Source organism: Arvicola amphibius, chromosome 18 (assembly GCF_903992535.2).
Source record: "Arvicola amphibius chromosome 18, mArvAmp1.2, whole genome shotgun sequence".
NCBI lineage: Eukaryota > Metazoa > Chordata > Mammalia > Rodentia > Cricetidae > Arvicola > Arvicola amphibius.
This window is the reverse complement of record NC_052064.1, coordinates 32,632,835-32,656,342: the sequence shown is the minus strand read 5'-3', so window position 1 is coordinate 32,656,342 and position 23,508 is coordinate 32,632,835. Positions and strand designations below refer to the sequence as shown.

The following is a 23,508-nucleotide window of genomic DNA, read 5'->3' as shown; positions in this document are numbered from 1 at the left end:
TAAATGGCCGCTAGCCTCAAGAAGTAAGGGGGGGGGAGGGTTGAGAGCAGCAAGAGGACTTTCCTGAGCACCTTCTGCCTCATTTTCTTGGCTTGGGGGCTGGTGGGGCTCCCTAGACTTTTCTTCATACTTTTCCTTCCGGGGTTCCTTTTTAAGGAAAGAAGGCCACGGTCATGCCAACAAGCCAAGGAGCTCAGAAGGGAAAAGCAGGTACAGTCCAGTCTCAGTTTGTGAACTTGCCAAGGCCTTGCAAGAGGAACCAGAGTTGAAGCTTAAAGACCCAAAGTCTATGTTCAGCCTGACTGCAAGGCTTGTAATTTAGTCTAGCTAACTGGACATGGCTGGGCCACTCTTTGAGGGCAATATCAGAATGGCCATAGGTTCATGAGTTTGGACCGTGCTGGGAGTAGTGGTGGTATCTGTAAGGCCTCTGGAACTGAGGGATTATCAAAGTATATTGTATTTCCTTAGTTACGGCTCTCTGTTATTGCTATTGTTATTACTTAAGGTCTTCAGATCCGTTATGAAGAGTGTCTTCAATGGAGGCATTCACACACACACACACACACACACACACACACACACGCACACACAGACATGCGCGCACACACACGCATGCATGCACACACACACACTCATGCACACACACACACACTCATGCACACACACACGTTATTTCTGTGGTTCCTCAGTAGCAGAGAGATGGTCTAATTGTGCTTTACTTCAGGGGAGGCCGGATCCAAGCCTGGCGGTCTAACCTGTCTGAGCTGGGAATAGGGACCTGTGGCAGCAGCAGGAAGCTGGAGATGAGAGAGGAATGGGGAGAGAGTCCCCCTCAGGCTGTAGACAAAGGAGAGGCCCCTGGAGCAGTGATGGCCAAGAGTGGGCCTCAGGTCTCCCAGTCCCTGAATTCAGCTCTAGGAATTCTTTCTCTTAAGACTCTGAAGAGAGTGTCACCCTCAGAGCTTCCGACAGAGGCCTGCTTATCACTATTTCTGCACACATTTCCTTGAAGCATTAGATATTCCCAAGCCTCCCAAATCAGCACCTTTCATTTTCACCCTAGCTTGTGTGTGTGTTCATAGGTGTGTGTGATGTGTGTCCACGTGTATGTGTGATGTATGTGTTCATGGGTGTGTGTCTCCATGGGTGTGTATGTGTGTTCATGGGTGTGTATGTGTGTTCATGGGTGTGTGTGATGTGTGTGTTCATGGTTGTGTATGTGTGTCCATTGGTGTGTGATGTGTGTGTTCATGGGTGTGTGTGATGTGTGTGTCCATGTGTGTGTGATGTGTGTGTTCATGGGTGTGTGTGTGTCCATGGGTGTGTGTATGTGTGTCCTTGGGTGTGTCATGTGTGTGTCCATAGGTGTGTGTATGGGTGTCCATGGGTGTGTATGTGTTCATGTGTGTGTGTGTGTGTGCATGAGTATGGAGCCCAGGGCTTGGCATTTGCTGTCTTTCTTTATCCTCCATGTTACTTGTTGAAACAGTCCCAGGGAGCTCCAGGGGAAGCCCCTGCCTGTCTCCTCAGCTCCCACAGTGCTGCGATTACAGATGTAGCCACTGTGCCTGCCAGGGTGCCACGGTTTTTATGTAGGACCTGGGGATCTGAACTCAGACCCTCATGACTGCATGGCAGGTGCTTTACCAAGGGAGCTGTCTCCCCATCTCCTATCCTTGATGCTTTAAAAACAAGAACAACAGCAAACGTAATCGCTATTCTCTCCTCACTTGGAAGGAAAATGTGGCCCTTCTGCTGTTTGCTGTGGCTGTGTTCCTGTTCCCCTTCTAACTTCGCAGAAGTCTGGGAAGAGTCTGCTTTGCTTCTTCACACACACAAAGAACCACACAATAGAATCCAGATCCCAAGCTTGAGAGTCAAGGAACCCAGTGACGTAAAGGCTTACTTGCTCATTTTACTGATGAGACAGACGAGGCCAGGAGAGATAAGAGTCTCACTTAGGGTCACACAGCAAGTCAGGACAAGAACCCCGGACAAGTCTCAGCTCCCTAAGGCTGTGCTCACTCACAGTTAATACTGTACCTGATTCTCTGTTGCTTGAGTCAGAGGTGAGGAGGTTTCATAAGGATTTCGATGAAGATTGCCTCTGGATTTGGTGTTTGCTATAAGGAAAGTCAGAGAGAAGGGGGGGGGTCAAGGTGTCAGATCTAGGTCTCATGAACTTTCGTACGAACCATATGATAGCCATACATGCTTAGCTCATGTGCATTTAAGACTATAAGCACACACCTACGGCATTACCTATACCCCGCAGTCTCTGCAGACATCTCTAAACACCTTATTGAGGGGGGCTTAGCTTTATATTCAAATTTGGATTTTCTTCTTTGGATTGGTATTTTAAAAGAACAAAAAGTAGATTTTTTTGGGCTGTTGGAATTCAGATAAAAGCTGAAATTTAAAAGGAAATATTGATGTAAAAAATCTGCTGATGCTGTTGAATATAAATCTTGTATGATCACACTTTACTGAAGTGAGAAAACACTCTGAAAGCTTCCAGGAAGAGAGCAGAGAATTCCCCGCTCCTCAGTGTGGAGTGAGGCAGAGCAGCAAAGAGAGGTAAAAGTCAGTGTGGCTGTGGGAATGATGGGACTCTCCACATGAGCCAAAGTAAAGGGCAATAGCTCTCTCTCTCTCTCTCTCTCTCTCTCTCTCTCTTTGATTTTTGAGACAGGGTTTTTCTGTGTAGCCCTGACTGCTCTGTAAACCAGGATGGCCTCAAACTCACAGAGATCCGCCTGCCTCTGCCTCCTGAGTTCTAGGATTAAAGGTGTGAGCCACCACCACCTGGTCAGTATGTATTTTTTATAGGCTCATCTTTTTCTGTGGCTTCTCAGCTTTTTTTTTCTTCTTCCTGATTTGTTTGAGGATGACTTCTGCATAAACTTAAAACAGTGTAAATCAGATTGAGGAAACTGAGGTTCAGAGAATGGGTTTATGTGGGTTCAAGCCTCCACCTTGAAATAGCTTGGCCAGGAGCTAGAGGCCAGGTGCCCTCAGCTGTATCTTCTGCTTGCCACATCCCAGCTGCCTGGCCAGGGTCCACCCTCCAGACAGAGCCACCCAGCAGAACTATGTCGCGATGAGGTTCACTTCACAGTGGCTCGGAAAGAACCCTGGGCTTTTCAGAAAAGAAATCTATAAATCCTAATGCATAAGGGAAGTTCTTGCAACAGCGGGGGAATGAGTCAGTCAGCCAGAGTTCAAGAAATGTAAACACATCTCTAGATAGGAGACTGAAAAATCTCTTAGGACTTCTCAGCTCTTGGGTCAAGACCTTGGTAATTTACTGAGGTCCATGCTGTCAACGAGGGAGCTGAGACTCCAGCTGCATTCCTGTGAGATAAAGCAATGGGGGTGGTAAAACTCCCTTCTGGAGCTACGTGGGGAGATCTTCCTCTTGTGCAACCCAGGCCACTGGCTGTCAACCTAGGGTGGGGCCTTCTTCCTGTTTCAGGAGCTGATGTGCACAACCAAAGACCTCACACTGCTTCAGCACTTCCGGGCCACCTGAAGCTGCTCGGGCCTTTCTGTGATGAACACTGTCTGCTGCTATTGAGATAACAAAACACATCCCTGGCGGCCCACCAACCAGACTGATCAGATTTTCAAATGCTCCCATTAATCTAGCCATGGGCTTTTAGCGAGGAGATAGCGTTCAAACTAGATAACCAGGCTATTCAGAGGTGACCCTGCCTAGAGGAATTTTAGCCTCAACCCCTTCTGCCTTCCTCAAATCATGGCATCCTTTGCCAAACACTCAAACCGTGGAAGGCGGGGTGAGCAACTGATTCTAGCATGGAGCTTGGCTCCTTTAATTTTTTTCTTCTATTTAAATCTGCGTTGACAATGTTTAATTCCAAAATTGCTGTTTTAAATAAAAATGAAATACAATTATATTTACTAATGCTGTTTCAGAGTGCTTGTTTTCCGGAGCGGGGGAAACTCTGATGGGACCCATCTGGTGGCAGGACAGAAACCTAACTCCAAGGAGCTGTCTTATCAGGACAGGTGGGCCACCTGGCTCCTGCAAGTCAGGGCTTGGTAAACACTGGCCCGGCAGGCTCTGAAATGGCCAAATGTTCTGTGGTTACCAGGGCAGGAGCTGTTGGAGGTGCTGGCAGGAGCCTCTTGAAATCTGTTCAGGGCCTTTTCCCACACACCATTTCTCAAGAACGCACCCTTTGATCGCTGGGGTGCTGTCATGGAATTTCCTTCCTAGCCTTCCGTGTCATCCTCAGGCAGGCGATACATCTGCCACACAGAGACCTCAAGAGCTGTGGCCTCCTGACAGCTTTGTGCAGAGCCTCGCTGGCCCCAGCAGGGACCATTAAGAGAAGCCCCCGCCCCCCCACGTCAGCCCCGGTATCTTCAAGGTTTTGTGTTTTGATCATAAATGGAAAATGCAAATGTGAATTCCAGATTATTTAAAAAAAAATTCTTCCCAGGATAAACTTAACTATAAAAGGAAGGAGACTGCCGTGCCAATGACCTTTCCTTAAAAATATCTAAAAATATTTTATATGCTGTGACTCCAGATGCTTATGACCTATGGAGTGTTATAATAAATCTCAAGTCTGTTTGTTGAATGCAAAGAGACCCAGCCCCAAGCCGGCCTGTTGGGGATGCCATTATCAGATTCTTAGGATAAGATTTAAGGCTTTGTTTATGATACACATTTTCCTTTTAAATCTTCCTGACTGAGAAGGAGGGTGAGATAGGCATATTTAACCATTGCTAGGGACTTGAGAAGGCCTCCAGGCGAAAGACATACCCCTGGGAGGTCCAGCTAAGGAGCCTGTCTAGAAAATATGAGTCAGGCAGGATTTAAATATGGACAAGCCTTGCAAATGTGAGAGCGCTATTTTTCTTCCAATTTGGGACATCAGTTCTTCTATTTACATACCTTTCTTGGGCCTAGCTCAGTCTCTAGGGTCTAGCTTTTGGTTTGGGGAATATACACTTCTTCTAAAGGTTCATTATTTTTGTTTTTAGGGAGAAGTCCAGAGGTTCATGGCAGTTTATCAACCCTAAAATGGAAATTAAGCTGCTGCACTGTGGAATTTAAATTTCATTTGTGTGGAAATAAATATCAATGACTTAAGAGACCCTCCAGTGAAGAGTCGTTATAATATTCGTAATGAGCACATCATTGGTTGCTCTGGATGGCCAGTTTCTCGCTCTGCCTTCCCCTCCCCTCCATGCGCCTGCCGTCCAGGCATTACAAGTTGCTCATCCTTCTCTTATTCTGCTATGTTCCCTAACTCTCCCGAGGTCTCTTTCCCTCTAGAGTCCTTTCTTTTCCATTTGGCTAGTTCCTACACATATCTGTAGAAACTCTGCTATGGGTGTTTTTCTTTCCTTCCAAAGCAACAGCCCCCGGACTTCATAATTCGTACTCAGCAATCACTCTACCACTGCGGTCCTCTTTACGGCTTGGCTCTGTCTCTCAGCTGTTATTGCGCCTGGCGTGGTATTTGTGGCCAGCAGATGGTCACGTGGTCTTGGCTGAATTAATGAATGAGCAATTTCTTTGTGTCTTGTAAAACAACCTTTACTAGTTCTCTCTGTTGAGCATGTTCCAGTGTTGGTGCTTACACTGATTTCCAAGAGAAAAGTTGCGGGGAAACCAAACTCTGGACGTGGGGCAGCATGTGGAGGAGGCAGGAGAAGCCGAGAGGCCTGACGCAATCTCTCCCGCTTCAGTCGCACAGATTCCCCGAGGGCCACGGAACGGGAGCGATGCTGTGGATGGCTGGCTAACGGAGGTCTAACCTTTAGCTACTGTGGCGAATTCCTGACTTTTTTTTAATAGTCTGCTTAAAAAAAATTGTCTTTCAATGTGTCTATGACTTGTTTTATTTTTATCGTCATTCACCATGTCCCTGGCTTTTGAAGACATTTTCAAAGAGTTGAATCTGGCTTTCCGGTGTCTAAATGCTCACAAAGTCCATCAACGATTTACTATTTTTAGGATCCTATTGATTTAATCTAAAAAAATTTCATTAAAACAAAGTACTCAGAAAACAAAAATGTATGACAATTCTGTAGATGATTCTAGCAACACCCGTTCTCACGGAAATGTTACGTCTGTCGTTTTTATCTTTTGCACTCATGGGCAGCCCATGGGCGGTTCTGTTGCCCTTGTCCGTATTGGGTTTCATGGTCTAAGTTGATGAGGATGATTGACCAGGTCTTTTTCTTAAGAGGGCCCCAAATCTCATTGTAGATGGTTGTGAGCCACCATGTGGTGGCTGGGAATTGAACTCAGGACCTCCGGAAGAGCAGCCAGTGCTCTTAACTGCTGAGGGCTGGAGAGATGGCTCACAACCAAAGATAAGAGTTCGGTTATATTGGTCTAGCTCCTTAAAAATAAATGTGTGTGTGGGGTGTCAGGCACCAGGTAAGGTGAGAACTTTTTTTGTTTTTTATGGTCAGTGAGCTCATCAGGGGACCAAGCAAAGCTCTCCTACTCTGAGAACCAGAAGAAGCCCAACTTGAGAATGAGTGAGAGAATGGACGATGGGAACCAGCACAATGCTTGGCACATCAGAAGTCTGTAATTGTTACCATCCTACAACCACGGTTATCACCAACAGCATCACATTATCTTCAGAGCAGGGCTCCTATTTAAGAGCTGCCCCATTGCTCAGTTCTACAATAAAGGGACACAGAAACTCCCCACTGAGGATGCTGGCAAAGGGGTGAAGTTGCTCCTCCCAGTTGCTTCCTGTCTACTCATCTTGCCATCATGAGGACACGATTGTATCTTTCCTTCTACTTTTGCAATCCCTGGGAAAAGCAATCTCTTGCCCTCTACTGTAGTTCCAGCATTAATACAGCGTGTCCCTCACTCGGGGTTCATGGCTGCCTCCCCAGATGAGCAACCAGAAGACCACACACCGTTTCCTCCCCAGCAAAGACTGTTTTTAGGAGACCAGCCTCTTTGTAATCAGCCCTTCTCCCTGTTTTGAAACAGGGGCGGCCATGTCTGTGGGTGGAGGGGGAGGTACGAAGGTTTGCATTTCTCTGCGGAGAGGGGGGAATGAAAGGAATCTTGGAAGAAGGAGGAATTGCCCTCAGTCTTCCATTTAAGACCTTAGTCACAGAGGGTTTTACAGACAGCTTCTTAAATCTGTAGTTGTGCAGGCTGAACTGTGCCCCACAGTAGGGGGCTACAGCCACCTTATTGTCATAGGAGGTCCCTGGAGATGGTCCTTCCTGGGTCAGCTGGGTGCAATTATTTGGGAAAAGCCAACTTTTCTACTAAGATTTCTGCTCAGTACTAGTCAGTGGGCTTTCCAGATTAACTTATGAGCACCCCCCATTTCCCCGACATCCTAAGTACATCTCATTTCCTGTTTGCTGGTGTATTTGGGAAGACTGTATTTCTGGAGTTCTAGGTATGGTGTAACATGTTCATGAGTTGAACGACACTGGAGAGTTGGGGTGACTTTTTAAAGAGAAAGCTGACTTTTTGCAGGCATTGGGCCCTTCCTCTTTGTGATGGAGATTAGAACGATCAGACCAACAGATTGAGAAACAATAAGGAATTTTAATCAAGAATGTGAAAAACTTGAAAAAAGGAAGATCCAGTTTCTTTACCCTAAAACAGGAAAAAAAAAAAAATGAAGTCAGTGGATGCCTGGATTTAAGCCTGGCGCTGAGTTGGACGGCTTTGAAACTCTGTGTGTGCTTGTGCTGGTGGAAGATTCAAAAGCCATTGAGGAGAAGGCTGATTTCATCCAAGGCTTTTTTAGAGATGGCACCTGCAGGGCCACTGTGTTGAAACTGTGGTCAGCTGTTGCTGGACTTGTGTGGTGGGAGTTGCAGGTATGTGATTGCCACCTCAGGCCCCAGTCTTCGTATCCAAACAAAGCGAGTTGGGACCAGGGCAAACAAGAGGAGTACTGGACCCCAAAGACAGACCTATTTATTTTTCAATCTGATAGAGTCACCTGGGGTGAGAATTACTGTAGCTGTCTTTGTTAGCCAAAATGAAAATGGGTTTACACAACGCTGTTTTTTATGACTGAAGAGAAGAAAGACAGACCCAAGAAAGAGGTGGGGGAGAGGGAAAGAGGGAGGAAGAGAAAAGGTGGGAGTAATAAGGAAGGAAAAAAAATCACAGAACAGCTTAGAAAATTTAAACTGGATGAAACCCACCCAAATACAGGTACTTCCCCTTTTAAAATTTATTTTGCTTCATTAGTCTATTACTGACACTAAGTAGACTAGAATTTGCCAAAGAATGGGCAGTAAGGATCTGTGCAGCTGCAGTAGTGCAGCCTCGTGTGTGTGTGTGTGTGTGTGTGTGTGTGTGTGTGTGCCGTCCCAGGCACGCCCAGAACCCAGGCTGAGAAAGCAACCTGGAATCCAGAGAGCCAACGGTGGAGGGAGAAAAAGCCATAATTAGTGTTAATTGTTGACCCTCCAGTTCAAGAATAGATGCTCTGGAGAATGGAAAATGAGAACAAACATTAATTATTGAGTAGGGACTGTGGAGACAGACACTCTGGATTAAAAGGAGAAAGATAAATTGCATAATGAATGTTAATTTTCCCTCCTAGAATTGAGCGGTCCAGTGGTTGAAAGGGAAAAGGGGGCTAGAACAGTCCTGAAAGCGAAACCTCCCTAAGAGTTGGGGGTGGGAGGGTGAAGGGTTTTACACACACACACTTTCCATCATGTACCCACTCACCCCCTTTGTCTCCTGGCTCCCAGGAAATCTCTCAGGATTTTCTTTAGATGCTTTATTGCTACCTAGCAAGGAAGCCCAAGCATTTCTCTACCGGCAAAACCCCCAGCCATGCCTCTTTTCCAGGAAACATATGGCTGCTTTTTCTTAAACTGGTGGGAATGGGACTAGAAGTGAGGAAGTTATGGGAACCGTGATCCTGTGGGTGCTGCTGGGCATGCGATGAGCATGCAGGCTCCTGGGCCTTTGTTGTTTTATCCTAATTACAATATACCAGACATACAGTGCCCCCACCCCACATTGGTAATTTCTTAACTGAAAGGAAAAACAGGGTAATTGTAGTCAATTTTGTGGACATTCTACCAACAGGCTTGTCTCTGGTTGTCCTGGTTTCAACTCCAGCACGCAGCAGCCACCCTGAGGGGCCGGCGTTTTCTGTATCTCCAGAGTTTTCTGTTATCAGCTATAGGCTGGAGCCATCCCCCCTCTCCTCTACTGTCCCCTCATGAAGGCAGGCACACACATGTTGGGTTGCATGACATCCCTCCTCAACCACCTGGTTCTCGGTCCACTCATACTGGGTCACACGGTCTCTGCTTCTCTCCTTCTCCTTGCTCTGTTCATGCAAGTTTCCACAGCACATCTTTCTCCCCGGTCTCTCTTCCTCTCTTCTACTGATGTCACCAAGGCCTGTGCAAACGGGAATCCTCCATAAAAGCCCTTCCTAGTCTCCTAGACTAGAGTTAGTGACCCCTTGAGCAGTCCTGAATTGTGCTGTTTGGGCCTCGATTACAGCCTCATCTCCCCTGCCTGCGGTAGACAAAGTCACTGGTGAATCTGTTTTTCACCTCTATTGTGAGGTCCCTACACAGGAGCCACAGGGCTGGGTCCACAGCCCTGGGAAGTAAGCAAGAAAAGTGGGAAAGGCAGAGGTGGCAAGCATGTCCCAGAGGAAAAAGGTGAGTTGTAGGACAAGGTGGCTTTATATTTATTAAGTATACCTTAGCTTTTAGTGTGCTCTTTTCTTCAAAGAAGGAATTTCTGAGCCCGGTCTGGTGGTGCACACCTGTGATCCCAGCTCATGGGAGGGCCGCTGTGAGTTTGGGACCAGTTTGGACTATACAGTGAGCCTCTTAAACAACAGTAATAAAATTTCTAGCAGGTTCAGAGGAAAAACATTTTTTTAAAAAAATTTCTCTTTGACTTTTTTCTTCTTTGGGGAGTGCCCATAGAGGGGTGATGATGCCATCTTTCATAGGAATCTCAAGAGGCCTTTGCCAAAGGAGAGAAAGCAGCCAGGTGTGGTGGCTCAGGACTATAATCCCAGCACTCAGGAAGCTGAGGCAGAAGGATCGTGTATCCCTGGCCTGCTTTGTAGGTAGTGAAACCCTGTCAAAGAAGAACAGGAGAAAGGAAGAAGAAAAGAAGAAGAAGGAGAAGGAGAAGAACCCTGAGCATCTTGAGGAACTTTTGATGCTGGCTATCAGGCATCAAGGCATGGTCAGTGCTGGTTGTGGAGGTTTTACTGCTTTCTTCATGGTGACAGCAGAGAACTTGGATTCCCTTTGAAAACTGGGTCAAGCTGTCCCTTCTGAAGCATGAGACAGACCCGGCTGAGTCCAGTGCTGAGGCTGATGGGAATTCCCAACACCCACTATATATAAGGATTGCTTATCAGCCAGGATTAAGTGTAGGGCAGAAACTACTCGGTAGTCAAGGAAGAAACAGGGCTGTAAACAGGTTGAAACTGCCTGAGTTAGTTTGGATGAAAATGACCCCCAAGGACACAGAGAGTGACATTATTGGAGGTGCAGCCTTGTTGGAGGAAGTGTGTCATTAGGGTTTGGGCTTTAAGGTTTCAGAAGCTCAAGCCAGCCCTGGTGGCTCTCTCTCTTCCTGCTGCCTATGGATCCAGATATAGAACTCTCAGTTAACTCTTCAGCACCGTGTCTGCCTGAACACAGTCACGCTTCTTGCCATGATGACAATGGACTAAACCTCTGAATTATAAGCCAAACCCAATGAAATGTTTTCCTTTATGAGAGTTGCCATGGTCATGGTGTCTCTTCACAGCAATAAAACCCCAACTAAGACATTGCCTTTCAGCGTGTTGTCTTCATGAGCTTGGTGCCAAAGCAAGTAGCCCCAAACTTACTTGTCTCTGCCTCACTTCTGCCCTCCAAAACTCTTGCAAGCAAAGCTAACTGGTAGAGCACACTTTTTATTCAATCCTCGAGCTGCAAATGTTACCTGGGAAATGTAGTTTTTAGCTTTCTAGCTTCTACTGCAAATGTTACCTGGGAAATGTAGTTTTTAGCCTTCTAGCATCTACTGTACAGGAAGGTGGGGTGTCCCACAACCACACCTAGCCACTCTTTCCTTTATTCAAACTTTCGATCTGGGATCAACAGAACTGATAACATCTGCCAGCATTCTTTCTGATGGGTTATTACCAAACACTGATTGGGCAAGAGAACAATGTGAATTATTACCACATGGGGCTCTTTCTTTTTTTCTTTCCTTTTCTTCTTCCCACCCAGTGGTGGATGTACTGTGGGCTGTATGATTCAGAACTGAGATTTGGAGAAGGAAAGCAAGAACGGTCACAGCCTAATGAATGCTGAGATCCTGTTTCGAGCTTAGAGGGCAGAATTGCTCCCACTGAGGAAGCCTCCTGGGAAAGGAGCTTATGTAGAAACAAACTGTTAGAGCTGGGAGATACCTAGAAACAGTCAGTTAGGAATTTTCCAAAGTATGCTCCAAAAGAAAGATTTAGACCCATGCAACCTTTTGCTAAGAAACAAAGAACGTTCAGTGATCAGGCAAGTTTGGGGAAAGGCATAGCTCTGAATCTCTAAGGAGGCAATGCTGCTCCATCAGACTCTGCATAACTCTAGTAGTCCCCAGATACATTCACCCTCAAACCCTTCTCCTATCGCAGGCTGTCCATAATCTTCTCGGGCACTGGTGTACCAGGGGACATGTGCTAAGAGGATTGAACGCCAAACCAACTTTCTTTTGTCCACAGGACGAGGCTGAGGTCCAAAGGAGTGAAATTATTTATTCATGATCACCAAAGTCATAGCTGGTAGATTGGGTCATAAGACCCAAGACTGTGGGCATTGACTTCAGGGATCTTTCTTTTTCCTCACACAGACTTACTGGAAGGCATTCCTTAAATGTCTAGGCACCGTCTTTATGACCACAGCTGCTAAAAGTTAAGCCCTCAAGGGAAACCATGCTCAAACCCATATCCTCCAACACAGAAAGGCCCCTGCCTGACCCAGGGCTCAATAGAGAAAATGAGTTATCTGTTATTGCAACATGAATTATTCTCAACCTAGTGTGTTAAAACAATAAAATTTACTTATCTCTCACAAATTTGGGGTTGTGAATCTAGGAGCGACAGAAATGTGGGATTCTGGTAGAGTCATAATTAGGTTCCAGTCATAATGTCAGGGAGGAGTTTGGTAATCTAAAGGCCTAGCCCGGAACTAGCCTCTTGGAGACCGAGGCAGGAAGACCATGTGTTCCAGACCAGCCAGAGTGATGCAGACCAAACCAAACTAACAACAAAAACATCTACAAAATGTCCTCCTATTCACACTGCAACTTGATCCCCATCCTGTGCCATGGAACAGAAGAGCAGCCAGAACGTCAGAGGTGTTTGGATTTTACTCCCCCAGGGGTGGGCTAATTTCTGAGGCGATGAAGGGTATTCTCAAGCTCTTGAGTGCGCCAGTCACCGTAAGAGTGAGTTCTTAGGACTCAAGTGTACTAACTTGCATCCCTTTGACTTTTTCTTCATCCTAAGCAACCCCTTACCCCCACCAAGCAGATGCAGTGTTCTGGGATTCCCCAGTCTCCAGAACAATGGATCAAAAGAAGTCTCTGTTCTTTTCAGATCACTCAGTCTCACATATTCTGTTGTGGAAACTGTGGTAGATTGAATGTAATTGGCCTTTTTTTGTTCTGTTTCGCTTTGGTCCAGTATTTCCTCGCTACGCTCCCTTCTCCCTGCGTTTTGGAATGGTACTGTGTATCCTATGCCATTATGTGTTGGAAGTATGCATTTTGCATTATGATATTATTACAAGCGTAAGGGGGCCAGGAGTGGAATGTGGCAGTTTGGATACAATTGACCCTCATAGTCTCAGAAGGAGTGGCACAGTTAAGAGGTGTGGCTTTGTTGGAGTGGGTATGGCCTTGTTGGAGGAAGTGTGTCACTGTGGGAGTGGGCTTTGAGGTCTCCTATTCTCAGGTACTGCCAAGTATCTCAGTCGAATTCCTGCAAGATGTAGGACTCTCAGCTACTCATCCAACATGTCTGCTTGCAGGCCACCATGTTATCTGCCATGGTAATAACGGACTGAATCTCTGAAACTGTCAGTGAGCCACTTCGGTGAAATGCTTTCTTTATAAGAGTTGCTGTGGTCATGGTGGCTCTTCACAGAAACAAACAAACAACTCCCCTAAAACACAACAAAACACATGCACATAAAATCCCCCACAAAACACAACTCTAACTAAGACAGCACCAGACAGTGGGCTAAGACCAGACTCTTTTTCCAAAGCCATATACCTTACTTCTGTCCATATCAGTATAAGGCATGAGCCACTGTATCCTTTTGAGGAGAGATATGTCAAGTAATTTGTAGACATGCATTAAAACCACTACACCAGGAAAGGTCGCAGGGGTAAGACTGCAAATTATACAACAAGACAAAACAGCAAGAGTAAAACAAACAAATAAGCAAGCGGAAAACTCACGTTGGGCTGAAACTCCATTTAGGACAAGGCTGAATGCTAATTAAGAACTCTGAAAGAGATGTATGGAACCTGAGGATCCAACTTGAATTCTTGGCACAGACGTCTTTGGATATCTCTCAGTGTGAAACCAATGAAGAGAAGAACTCTGGAGAGGAAATGCACGCTGCTGGCGGCGTGACAAGAAGAATATTTGAGGATTTGTATCAGGGATAAGCAATCCAGAGAGCGTAACCAGTGTTTGACTTAGACGCTTCCAAGCCAGCTTTCCCTTTCCGAAACCTTTGAATTCTGAGAGTGTCGCAATATAGCCCAACATGAGTGAGAGAGCCAAATTACGGCTCTGGTCTTGACATCTTTCCCCCTTCTCCTCCTTTTAAAGGTTATATTCATCTCTCTCTGCTGTCTGCAAGCAAACTATCATGATCTAATTGCCTAAGAATTTATTCCCAAATGCTTGTTGACAGAGCCTTACAGTTTCAGGAAGATCAGACGTATCATATTTCCTCTTAAGATTTTTTTTAATATTAAAAACAACCCAACTGTGTTCCCTCAAGAACTTTCCTGTGTGGCACCTGGGATAGTCAGTCAATCAACACTCATTGCTTGGACACAGGATAAAGAGAGGAGGTTTCCCTAGGACTCATATATTAGCGAGCCAAACTGAAAACAGATGCAGAAAAATCCAAAATCACAACGGTGGGACTGAGAGAGAGGAAAGCCGTGAGGTTGCATCTAGGTGGTTGTACGGAGGGAGGTGAAATTATTCAGGGAAATGTCCTAGAAAAGATGAACTTAGAGCTTGTCTAAATATTTGGGGGGTGACTCAGGAAAAGGCCTGGAGAGAAAAGACCAGAAACTGAACATTTGGGCCATCAAGGGATGATGGAGGGGTCACTGGAGGGCAGGCAGGAATGTGTGGGAGATGATACTGGGAGGGACGTGGGACATTGCATCTGGGGTATAGTCAATGGTGGATCTCTTGCCTTGTATGTGGGAGGCCCTGGGTTGCATTCCTAGCACCAAAATGAAAATAAGTAAGTAAAATAAAGTTTAAAAGATGGGTCCAAGCATCTGAGTAAAGCTGGGTTTTCAGAGTCTCTTGTGGTAGAACAAGTCTTTTGCATAGGGGAAAGGGCTTTCAATATACTCTTTGTCAGATCAAACCAAAGATCTAAAGATCAAAAACCCCAGATCCACAAACAACTCAGAATCACAACAAAAATACCCTTCAGGGACTGGAGAGATGGTTCAGCAGTTAAGAACACTGACTGCTCTTCCAGAGGACCAGGGCTCAACTCTCAGCACACATGTGTCTCTTATAACCATCTGAAACTCCAGTTCCAGAGGATATGACTCCCTCTTTTGGCTTCTGAGGGAACTGCATGCACATGGTGCACAGACATGGAATGCAGGCAAAATCCGAAACCCATAAAATAAAATCAGTACAGCCTCAAAAAATGTGCTTCAATTAATGGAATCTCTTAGAAAGGTAGACCTGTTCTTTGGATCATTGTAGGAGGGTGTGAGTTTAAGATATTTCCTCATGCTGGGTGGTAGTGGCGGCGTACAACTTTAATCCCATCACTTGGGAGGCAGAGGCAGGCAGATCTCTGTGAGTCTGAGGCCAGCCTGGTCTACAGAGAGAGTTCCAGAACAGCCAGGACTACACAGAGAAACCCTGTCTCAAAAAACCAAGAAGAAAAAAAATAGATATTTTTTCACCTTTTGAAGCACTATCCAATTATCTTTTAAGACTGAAGGTCAACCAAGCACACTGAGGAAAAGATGGAGAAAGATTGCCTAGCTGATTCATTCAGCAAGAGCACAATGGATGCTTTTGAATTTGAGAAGCAAGCGGATTGAGTGTATTGTTCTTAGGACTAGGAGAAGATACAGGCAAGTCTCCACTTATTTAGCCTAAGCTTTATTTTTCTTTCTAGCTCTGAAATTGGGGTTTGCTGGGACTCAAACTCAGTACCCTGTGCATGCCAATCAAACACTCTACCCCAAGTCAATTCCAGTCCCTAAACTTTTTTTCAGTGAACAGTTGCTGTGATCCTGCTTCATGTGTTAGACACCGTGATGAGGGCTGGGGATACTGAAGTGTCTGATGCATCATAACTCCTGTGGCCACAGCCAACATAATGCTTCAACATTTCTGTCTCGAGCTGGGCCATGGTGGTGCGTGCCTTTAATCCCAGCACTCGGGAGGCAGAGGCAGGCGGATCTCTGTGAGTTCAAGGCCAGCCTGGTCTACAAGAGCTAGTTCCAGGACAGGCTCCAAAGCTACAGAGAAACCCTGCCTCAAAAGACCAAAAAACAAAACAACAACAACAAACAAAAGCCAAAAACATTTCTGTCTCTGTTGGTTGCTTTTGAATTGTCCATGGAGAAACTATTTCTTCTGGAACAGCAGGGACAAATGTCAGGCAGGTGAAATCCCCTTTGCTTCCCTGCTGTCCCACCAGCTGTCCCAACTGCTCACCCCCACTCCAACAGATTCAGACCCAAGATATTTAAAAGGTTATCTTCTGGGATAACCCAAATGCTGGTGGGAGTTCTCGGATGCTGAGTTCAGAAGCAAATGCATCACACTTCCCAGAAATCCCTACAATGGGTAGAACTTGCAGCAATAGACACAGGCTATGGAATGCAGTCAGGGAATGACTCTCTGCCTTCCCCCATGCCGTGTGTGCATCTGTGTGTGTGTGTCTTGTCATTTTGGGTGAGCAACCGTGAACACAGAAAACATCACCAGGGTACACAGAGGACAAGCCAGGGCCATGGAAATCTGGCCCTGAATCCAGGACCTCCTCATTAAGATAGTCGTGATGTAATTCACCCATGCATGCAGCTTTTAATCTCCCTCATCAAGGGGCCTGCTGGCTGCACAGCCCATGCAAGCCCATCCTGATGGTTTCTGGGAGGATTAACACTCATCACCCTCTGACTTTTTTCTTTTTTTTTTTCCTTTGCAAAATGGCTACTTCCCAGAGCCAGCGTCTCTTTTCCAAAAGGTCGCTGTGCCAGAAGGGGTTTTGGAAACTGCCCTGCTGTCTGTCAGGAGCCAGGTGACTCACAGCGGTGAACGAACGCACATAACAAGGATGCCTGATTGGATTACCAATTAGCCACCTCCACCTCGGGAGCGTGGTTGGAAAGAAGAGAAGAGGCCGTGTTTCGTTTGGGCAAAAACCAAAAGGGCTTTATCATCCTGATCAAGGCCTCAGCACGGGCATACTAGAGTTCTCCCAAGCCATCCCTCTGCAACTCCTGTCTCCAGATGTTCCGGCAAGAGGGAACTTGTTCCTTGAACATAGGGTTATTGTGTCTGGACCACAGAGGAACCTCTGTGTCAGGGAGTGGGAGAAGCTGGCTGCTTCTTGTCTGCTGCTTTTAACGATGCCTCTGCTGCCGCTGGGAGCCTTCGGAAACCCTCTGAACACAAGCCTGCCCTGGAGTGTGTGCTATCTTACCTTTTCCCAGTGGAAGCACCTCTGTTCCCGTGCGCCTCGCGAGAGATTGGCGGACGTTTTCACCGTCCGTACTCAGCAAGAAGCGTCCCAGTGTGGGATCTCCGGAGTTTTCTTGAAAACAAACAAATGAACGAACAGCATTAGCCCTAGTGCAGATGAGGGAGACCGAGCCTGGCTGTGCCGCTCTAAGCCCAGGTGCGCTGTGACTGGAGACGCTTGTGTGTTCTCCGCTTGCCAGGGTTCACCGAGGCACTCGGCACAGCGGGCCCTACCTTCTGGGGGCCAGGATGAGGTGGAGATAAAGGGGCTTCCACGAGCCACACCACACCCATGCAGAGTCCGGATGGAGGTAGCAGGGCTAGGCCAGGGGGGCATTCTCCAGTCGAGAGTAGCCTGGGTACAGGATTTGGTGATTCCTGCTTTTGCTTTTCCTCTCCGTAGAAGCCTTTGTGTGGCATTGCACGTGTGTGATCACAGGCTAGGACTGAGCTCTGGGACTACACAGGAATTCCAGCCCAGGCTGCACAGAGAAGCCATCTGTCCCTTGGTCACTTACAAAGACTCAAGGTTTATGTAAACTTACTATGAAAGGAAAACATACGTTTCTCCTCTGCTCTCTGTCCCAGCACAGAAAAAGCCTGGTTCCCCTCTCACCAAACAATCCTCTAGCAGACAACAATGGAGCTTCCTGTACTTCTGGCCATTGCTGCCCTGCTACCTGGAGTTATCACCAGATTCCTCAGGTTCAAGGCTTAGATCCACAAGGCTCTCCCCATTTTAACTGTGGACTGCGAGTCCCCATTTGTGGCATGTGCTTCTAACTCATCAGTTATGAGTGGGGCTTCCATGAATCCCTCCTTGAAATTGATACTTTCTTAGACACTCACAGAAGGCCCTAGGTTTACTAATGTGTTAGAAGGAGTATAGCCCAACAGCCAGATGATGAGGTGCACAGGGCAGGGTCAGGGAGCTTCTGTACCCCCTCTCTGAGCATATGTGACCCCTTTAGTGTAAACTTTATCATTTTCAGAGAGGTTCCCCATGAGCAAGAAGAGACTTCTATCTGGAAATTCCATGAGTTTTTAGGTCTGTGACAGAAACCAGGGACGAAGGCTAAATATAGTTCATATCATATTACTCTTACTTTTCCTGCTTCCAAGGCAAAGGGGCAGCAGTAAGTCAGGCCTCCAGCTGGAGGGGATGCTGAGGGGCAAATGCATAATTCACTTGCAAGCATATAAATGTGCATAAAGATACAAACACATGTGCATACTCCTAAAAGACAAACATACATATGCACAGCCACATACATGCAAGCATGCAAGCTTATACATGTCACATTCCAACAAGGGCACAATGCACTGAAACACGCACTCTGTCACAGGCTTGAATGCACCTCAGACATGCACTGTCGTATGCTTAGACACATACAGGGATGCATCATGCACACAACACACACATGCACTCATACGGACAGATTAGCATACATATACCGTCACACACTCTGAGATCTGTGACCATACGTACACTCACACACATGCACACACACCCAGCGTATACACTTGGGATTCCTTGTCTCAGTATGGCTGTGTTATTCTCGTCTGATAACGTTCTCCCTTTATGAGAATCTCCAAGACTAGGTGTGTGTGTGTGTCTGCTGTAATTCTTCTGGGGCTATTGACCTCCAGGGTGGCCCTTGGTGAGGAAGGGACACTGGTTGAGCGTGGGCCATTTGTATCATGGATAAAGGGATAAAACCGAGAAAAAAAAAGACAACAGCATTTGTGGAGAAAGGAGGGGAGGGAAAGAAGGGGTTTGATTGTGACTACCTCAGCCCTAAACAGAGAAACTGAAAACACAGAGCAGAGTTATTGACTTACATATTTAATTTATGCTTCCGAGGATTCAACCTCACATGCTTTGGGGACAGAATGAGAGGTGGAAGGAGAGACAGGTGGGGGCAGGGAGAGAGCAGTTGATTTAAATAACCTCTTTCCAAGTATCACATGCACATAGCATATATGCTATGTGCATGCCTGGTGCCTGAGGAGGCCAGGAGAGAGTTCCAGATCCCCTGGAAAATGGAGTTACAGACACTTGGGTGCTGGGGACAGGCCAGGAATCCTCTGAAAGAGCAAAATGCTCTTAATGGCTGAGCTGGCTCCTCAGTTCCTCAGCTGCACCCAGTTTCAAGCACGGCACCTCTTGAGATTTTTAGGGTAATTCAGACTCTTAGCAACATTTGCTTCCTGCACTGCCTTGTCCTAAGCCCTGTCCCCGCTGCCCCGGCACTGTTTTGCGGTGCTGCATTTGATCTCGTTCACTCCTTGACTGCCGGTGTCTATGTGGGGCTCAGTCACAGAGGACATGGTTTGCCCTGCCTCACCCTACAACAGGAAGGCAGCATCTTTTCCCTCCTGGGAACAGGCCTCAGGTCTGCCCTGCTCTGGAGGATGATTTCCCTCTGGAAGCTTTATCTACTGTCTGGTCCCCAGGTTCCTCTGCCCAGGGAGGGTTCTGGCTGCAGTGGTGTTAAGTATGTGTCTACTGAACCCAGGTGTGTGCGGCACAGGAGTTCAGGGAGCCACGTCATCACGTGCGACTGCAGGAAGGAGGAGAGAGGTTGCTGGTGTATACTGATGCAGCAAACTCTCCAAACAAGTCAGACTCTTTAGGGGGACGGCTGAGCATTAATTTCATCAATACAATTGGGAATACCACCATTTCCCCTTTTGGTGAGGAATCTAGACAGGAGCCACAGAAAAGAATGGGGTACGGTTTCCATGCACCCCAGAATGATTACCTGGTCTTTCGGGCAGCGCCCTCTCATTTGAGTCATCTGTGGGACTGTTGCAGCCTGAGGTCCTGGGGCTGTCCATGTCCTTCTGGATCTTTGAACTTTTGCTTTCTTTAATTGGGAGGGGGAGACCCACTGACTGGTCCTTGCTCTGGACCAGGATATCACCATCTCCTAAAGCAAAATGGGAAACTCGTGAGTGGAAAAGCTCCGGGATCAGGAAGACCAGTTCGCGGCTTTTCTGGCTGGGTTGATAGTCGCTGGTGTTGGGGATAATGGTTCTGTTTGTTTTCAACTCTGTTTCTCCTTTCCAGACCTGCTCAGGGGTAGGGAGCTGAAGAGAGTGAAATTGCTCTTGGCAAGAACAGGAGCCCTTCCTTGAGGGGAGGAATGGGGAAGTGGTAGCTGTGACTCTCTCATAGATGGGACCCAGAGATGGGGATGAGCCTGAGAGACTGCGGATTCCCTAGTCTGAAGGCTCAGGGCATTTTGATTATAACACACAGTTTTCTTTCCTTTTGAGACAGTATCTGATTGTGCTGCCCAGTCTGGCCTTAAAATGCGGTCTCTCTGCCTCAGTTTTCCAAATGCTGGGATCACAGGCCTATGCTACTCTTCCCAGCCGGATACAGATTTCTGACAAAACCAAGGAGCACATTCCCTTCTCAAGCTATGTTGTAGACAAAGGACAGACGTGTTGATTCAGGATAGACTGGATACCCATACGTAGCATGAAATCTAATTGTTTTTACCTCTATCGAAAAGACCAAAAGGGTGACCCTGTCCTCAGACTGCGTCCTCAGACTGTACTGAGCTCTTGTCTTCTCCCGCCTTATATTCCTTTCTCTGCCTAAACACATCGCTCCTGTCCCCACCTCCCTAGTGCTGGGATTAAAGGTGCGGCACTTTAATCCCGAATACTGGGAATAAAGGTGTGAGCCACCACTCCCTGGCCTCTAGTGGCTTAGCTCTGCACTCTGATCTTCAGGCAAGCTTTATTTGTTAAAAACACAAGCAAAGTATCACTACACTCATATCCTCGCTGTGCCCCTTAGGTAAGGTGGCAAATAGCATTTACTTATAACCTACATGCGTCCCCTCATACACTTGTCTCTAGGTTCCTCATAATAGCTGATACAACGTAAATGCTATGCAAATAGTTTTATGTTGTACTGTTTAGGGGAGACTAGCAAAAAATAAAATAAATAAAAATAAAAAGAGTGGGTGTTTAGTACACTTGATTTCCCCCGCCCCTAAATACTTTTGATTTGTAGGTGGTTAAATCTGTGGATGCAGAGTAAACATATTGATTTGGAGGGCCAACTATACCACCCTCCAGATTGTAGACAGAAGGCCACAGGACTGATTGAAAACATCCTCCAGAAAGTACATTTTAACCCTTCATCTCTGTTCCCTCTTCTCCACTGCAGTATGGACTGTTCTCTGGGGTGACAGAACCTGGGACCACACCTACAAAAGCTTGGCTTGTCTGTCAGAGATGAGGGTCTGATGGTCTTTGTTTCACATTTGACATGACTATTGCATTTAGTCTTAAAAGCTGGCTTCACGTGAAATCTCAAAATTTCACAGGGTGTTTATTTATTATAAAAGGAAGAAGTACTGTCCCCCCTCCTTTCTTAGGCAGGGTCTCTCTACATAGCCCTGGTTGTCCTGGAACTCACTATGTAGACCAGGCTTGCTGTGGGACAATGGTCTTGTACCCTGTAAAGATTTGTTACTTGTATTTTAATAAAATGCTGATTATCCAGTAGCTAGGCAGGAAGTAGAGGCAGGGAAATGAGAACAGAAGAATTCTGGGAAGAGGAAAGAGTCAGTCTGCAGGCAACACGCAAGATGAGACTCCCTCGCTGATAAAAGGTACCAAGTCACGTGACTAACACAGACAAGAATTATGGGTTAATGTAAGATATAAGAGTTAATAAGAAGCCTGAGTAATAGGCCAACAAGTTTATAATTAATGTGGACTTCTGTGTATTTCTTTGGGACTGAACAGCTGTGGGAGTAGGTAGGACAGAAACCTCTGTCAACAAATAGGCGTCAATTTGTTGTAGGAGGCCACTTGTTCCTGACTGCTCAGCCCCAAAATAACTACACAGAAACTGTATCAATTAAATCACTATTAGCTCTAGCTTCTTATTGGCTAACTCTTACATCTTAATTTAACCCATTTCTATTAATCTCTGTATTGCTACATGCCTGTGGCTTACCAAGTAAAGTTCCATCTCTGTCTGTCTCTGGCAGGGCTACATGGCTTCTCACTGACTCTGCCTTCTTTCTCAGCATCCAGTTTAGTTTTCCCTGCCTAGCGAAGTTCTACCTTGCTATAGGCCTAAGCAGTTTCTGTATTCATTAACCAATAAAAGCAACACATAGACAGAAGAACCTCCCACACCATTGCTGGCCTTGAACTCACAGGGATCCGCCTACCTGCCTTTGCCACCCAAGTGCTGGGTTTAGAGGTGTAAGCCACCATTCCTGACAGTATTTTCACAGTGGAGAAATCTGGCAGACACCATCTTTGACCAAAGACAGTTTGTGTCACTTCCTGTGGAACACGCTGTCCCTGATGTCATAAGAACTAACTTGGAAACCTGATGTACCCGCGAGCAACCGCCATTCTAGCACTTGCGAGATAGAACAGGAAGATCCACAGTTCAAAGTCATCCTCAGACACACAGTGCGTTTGGAGACAGCTTGGGCCATATTTCTACATGAGATTCCATCTCAAAAAGCCAAACCAAGTCTGGCGGTGGTTGGTGTACACATCTTTAATCCCAGCACTTGGGAGGCAGAGGCAGGTGGATCTTTGAGTTTGAGGCTGGTTTGCTCTACAGAGCTAGTTCCAGGACAGCTAGGACTACACAGAAAAACCCTGTTTTGATAAGCCAAACCAACACCAAACCAACCAACTAAACAACCAAACAGAACACCACAAACAACAACAACAAAATTCCAAACTAAGCCAAACTTAAACTAAACTAAATTAGCAACACCAAACCAAAAACTATGTCAACCAACCAAACAACCAAACAGAACACCACAAACAAACAACAACAACAACAAAATCCCAAACCAAGCCAAACTTAAACTAAATCAGCAACAACAATCCACAGGACAGGACAAAACCATGCCTAGAGAATTCTTAGAGATTAAAAGACCCTGAAGACAGGTGACAACTGTTACACATGGTCAGTTTAGCTCTGATTTACAAATGTAACCAGAAAATATTATGGAGAGCTGATTCAGCAAGTAAGTAATTTCCAAGCTAGACGCTGTTAGTTGTGTTGAAGCTCATGGGTTAAGGCAGTGGTTGCCGGAAAAACAGCCGTCTTCAAGAGGCTGGGGTGAACTAACCTACCGGAAAGACTTTCTCTCTGCGGAGGACCCTCCTGTGTCTTGCCTTGTCTCCTTTTAGAGTGAGGTTCCTATGAGATGCTGGAGGGAGAAAGGAACTACCTTGAGGTGAGGGTGTGTCCTGGCAACTGGCCACTGGGAGATGCACAGTTATCCCCCTGAGCCTTTCTAAGTACAGACGCTTCAGGGGAGGCCGCCATAAAGTTGTGGCTTCTTCTGGTTCTGGATCGGAGTCAGGGAGCTGAGCACCTAGAAGGCAAAGAAAATAAGTTGTTTCTGGAACGAGCCTTGTCTTTGAGGAGATCCATCTCTTCCTTGCTTGCACAATGGGGTTTGGGTAAATCTGTGTCCATTCTGTGACTCCAGGTTGA

The 23,508-nt window shown here is 46.4% G+C and overlaps 1 protein-coding gene across 1 annotated transcript in view; it reads right to left on the bottom strand.

The window, feature by feature from the left end:
- Kiaa2012 (KIAA2012 ortholog) overlaps positions 1-23,508 on the bottom strand; it is an 87,298-nt gene that overhangs the window by 40,384 nt on the left and 23,406 nt on the right. Inside the window, 4 exon segments of the mRNA XM_042054269.1 lie at positions 2,047-2,126; positions 16,966-17,076; positions 19,769-19,936; positions 23,240-23,386. Coding sequence (XP_041910203.1) covers positions 2,047-2,126; positions 16,966-17,076; positions 19,769-19,936; positions 23,240-23,386 — 506 coding nt within the window.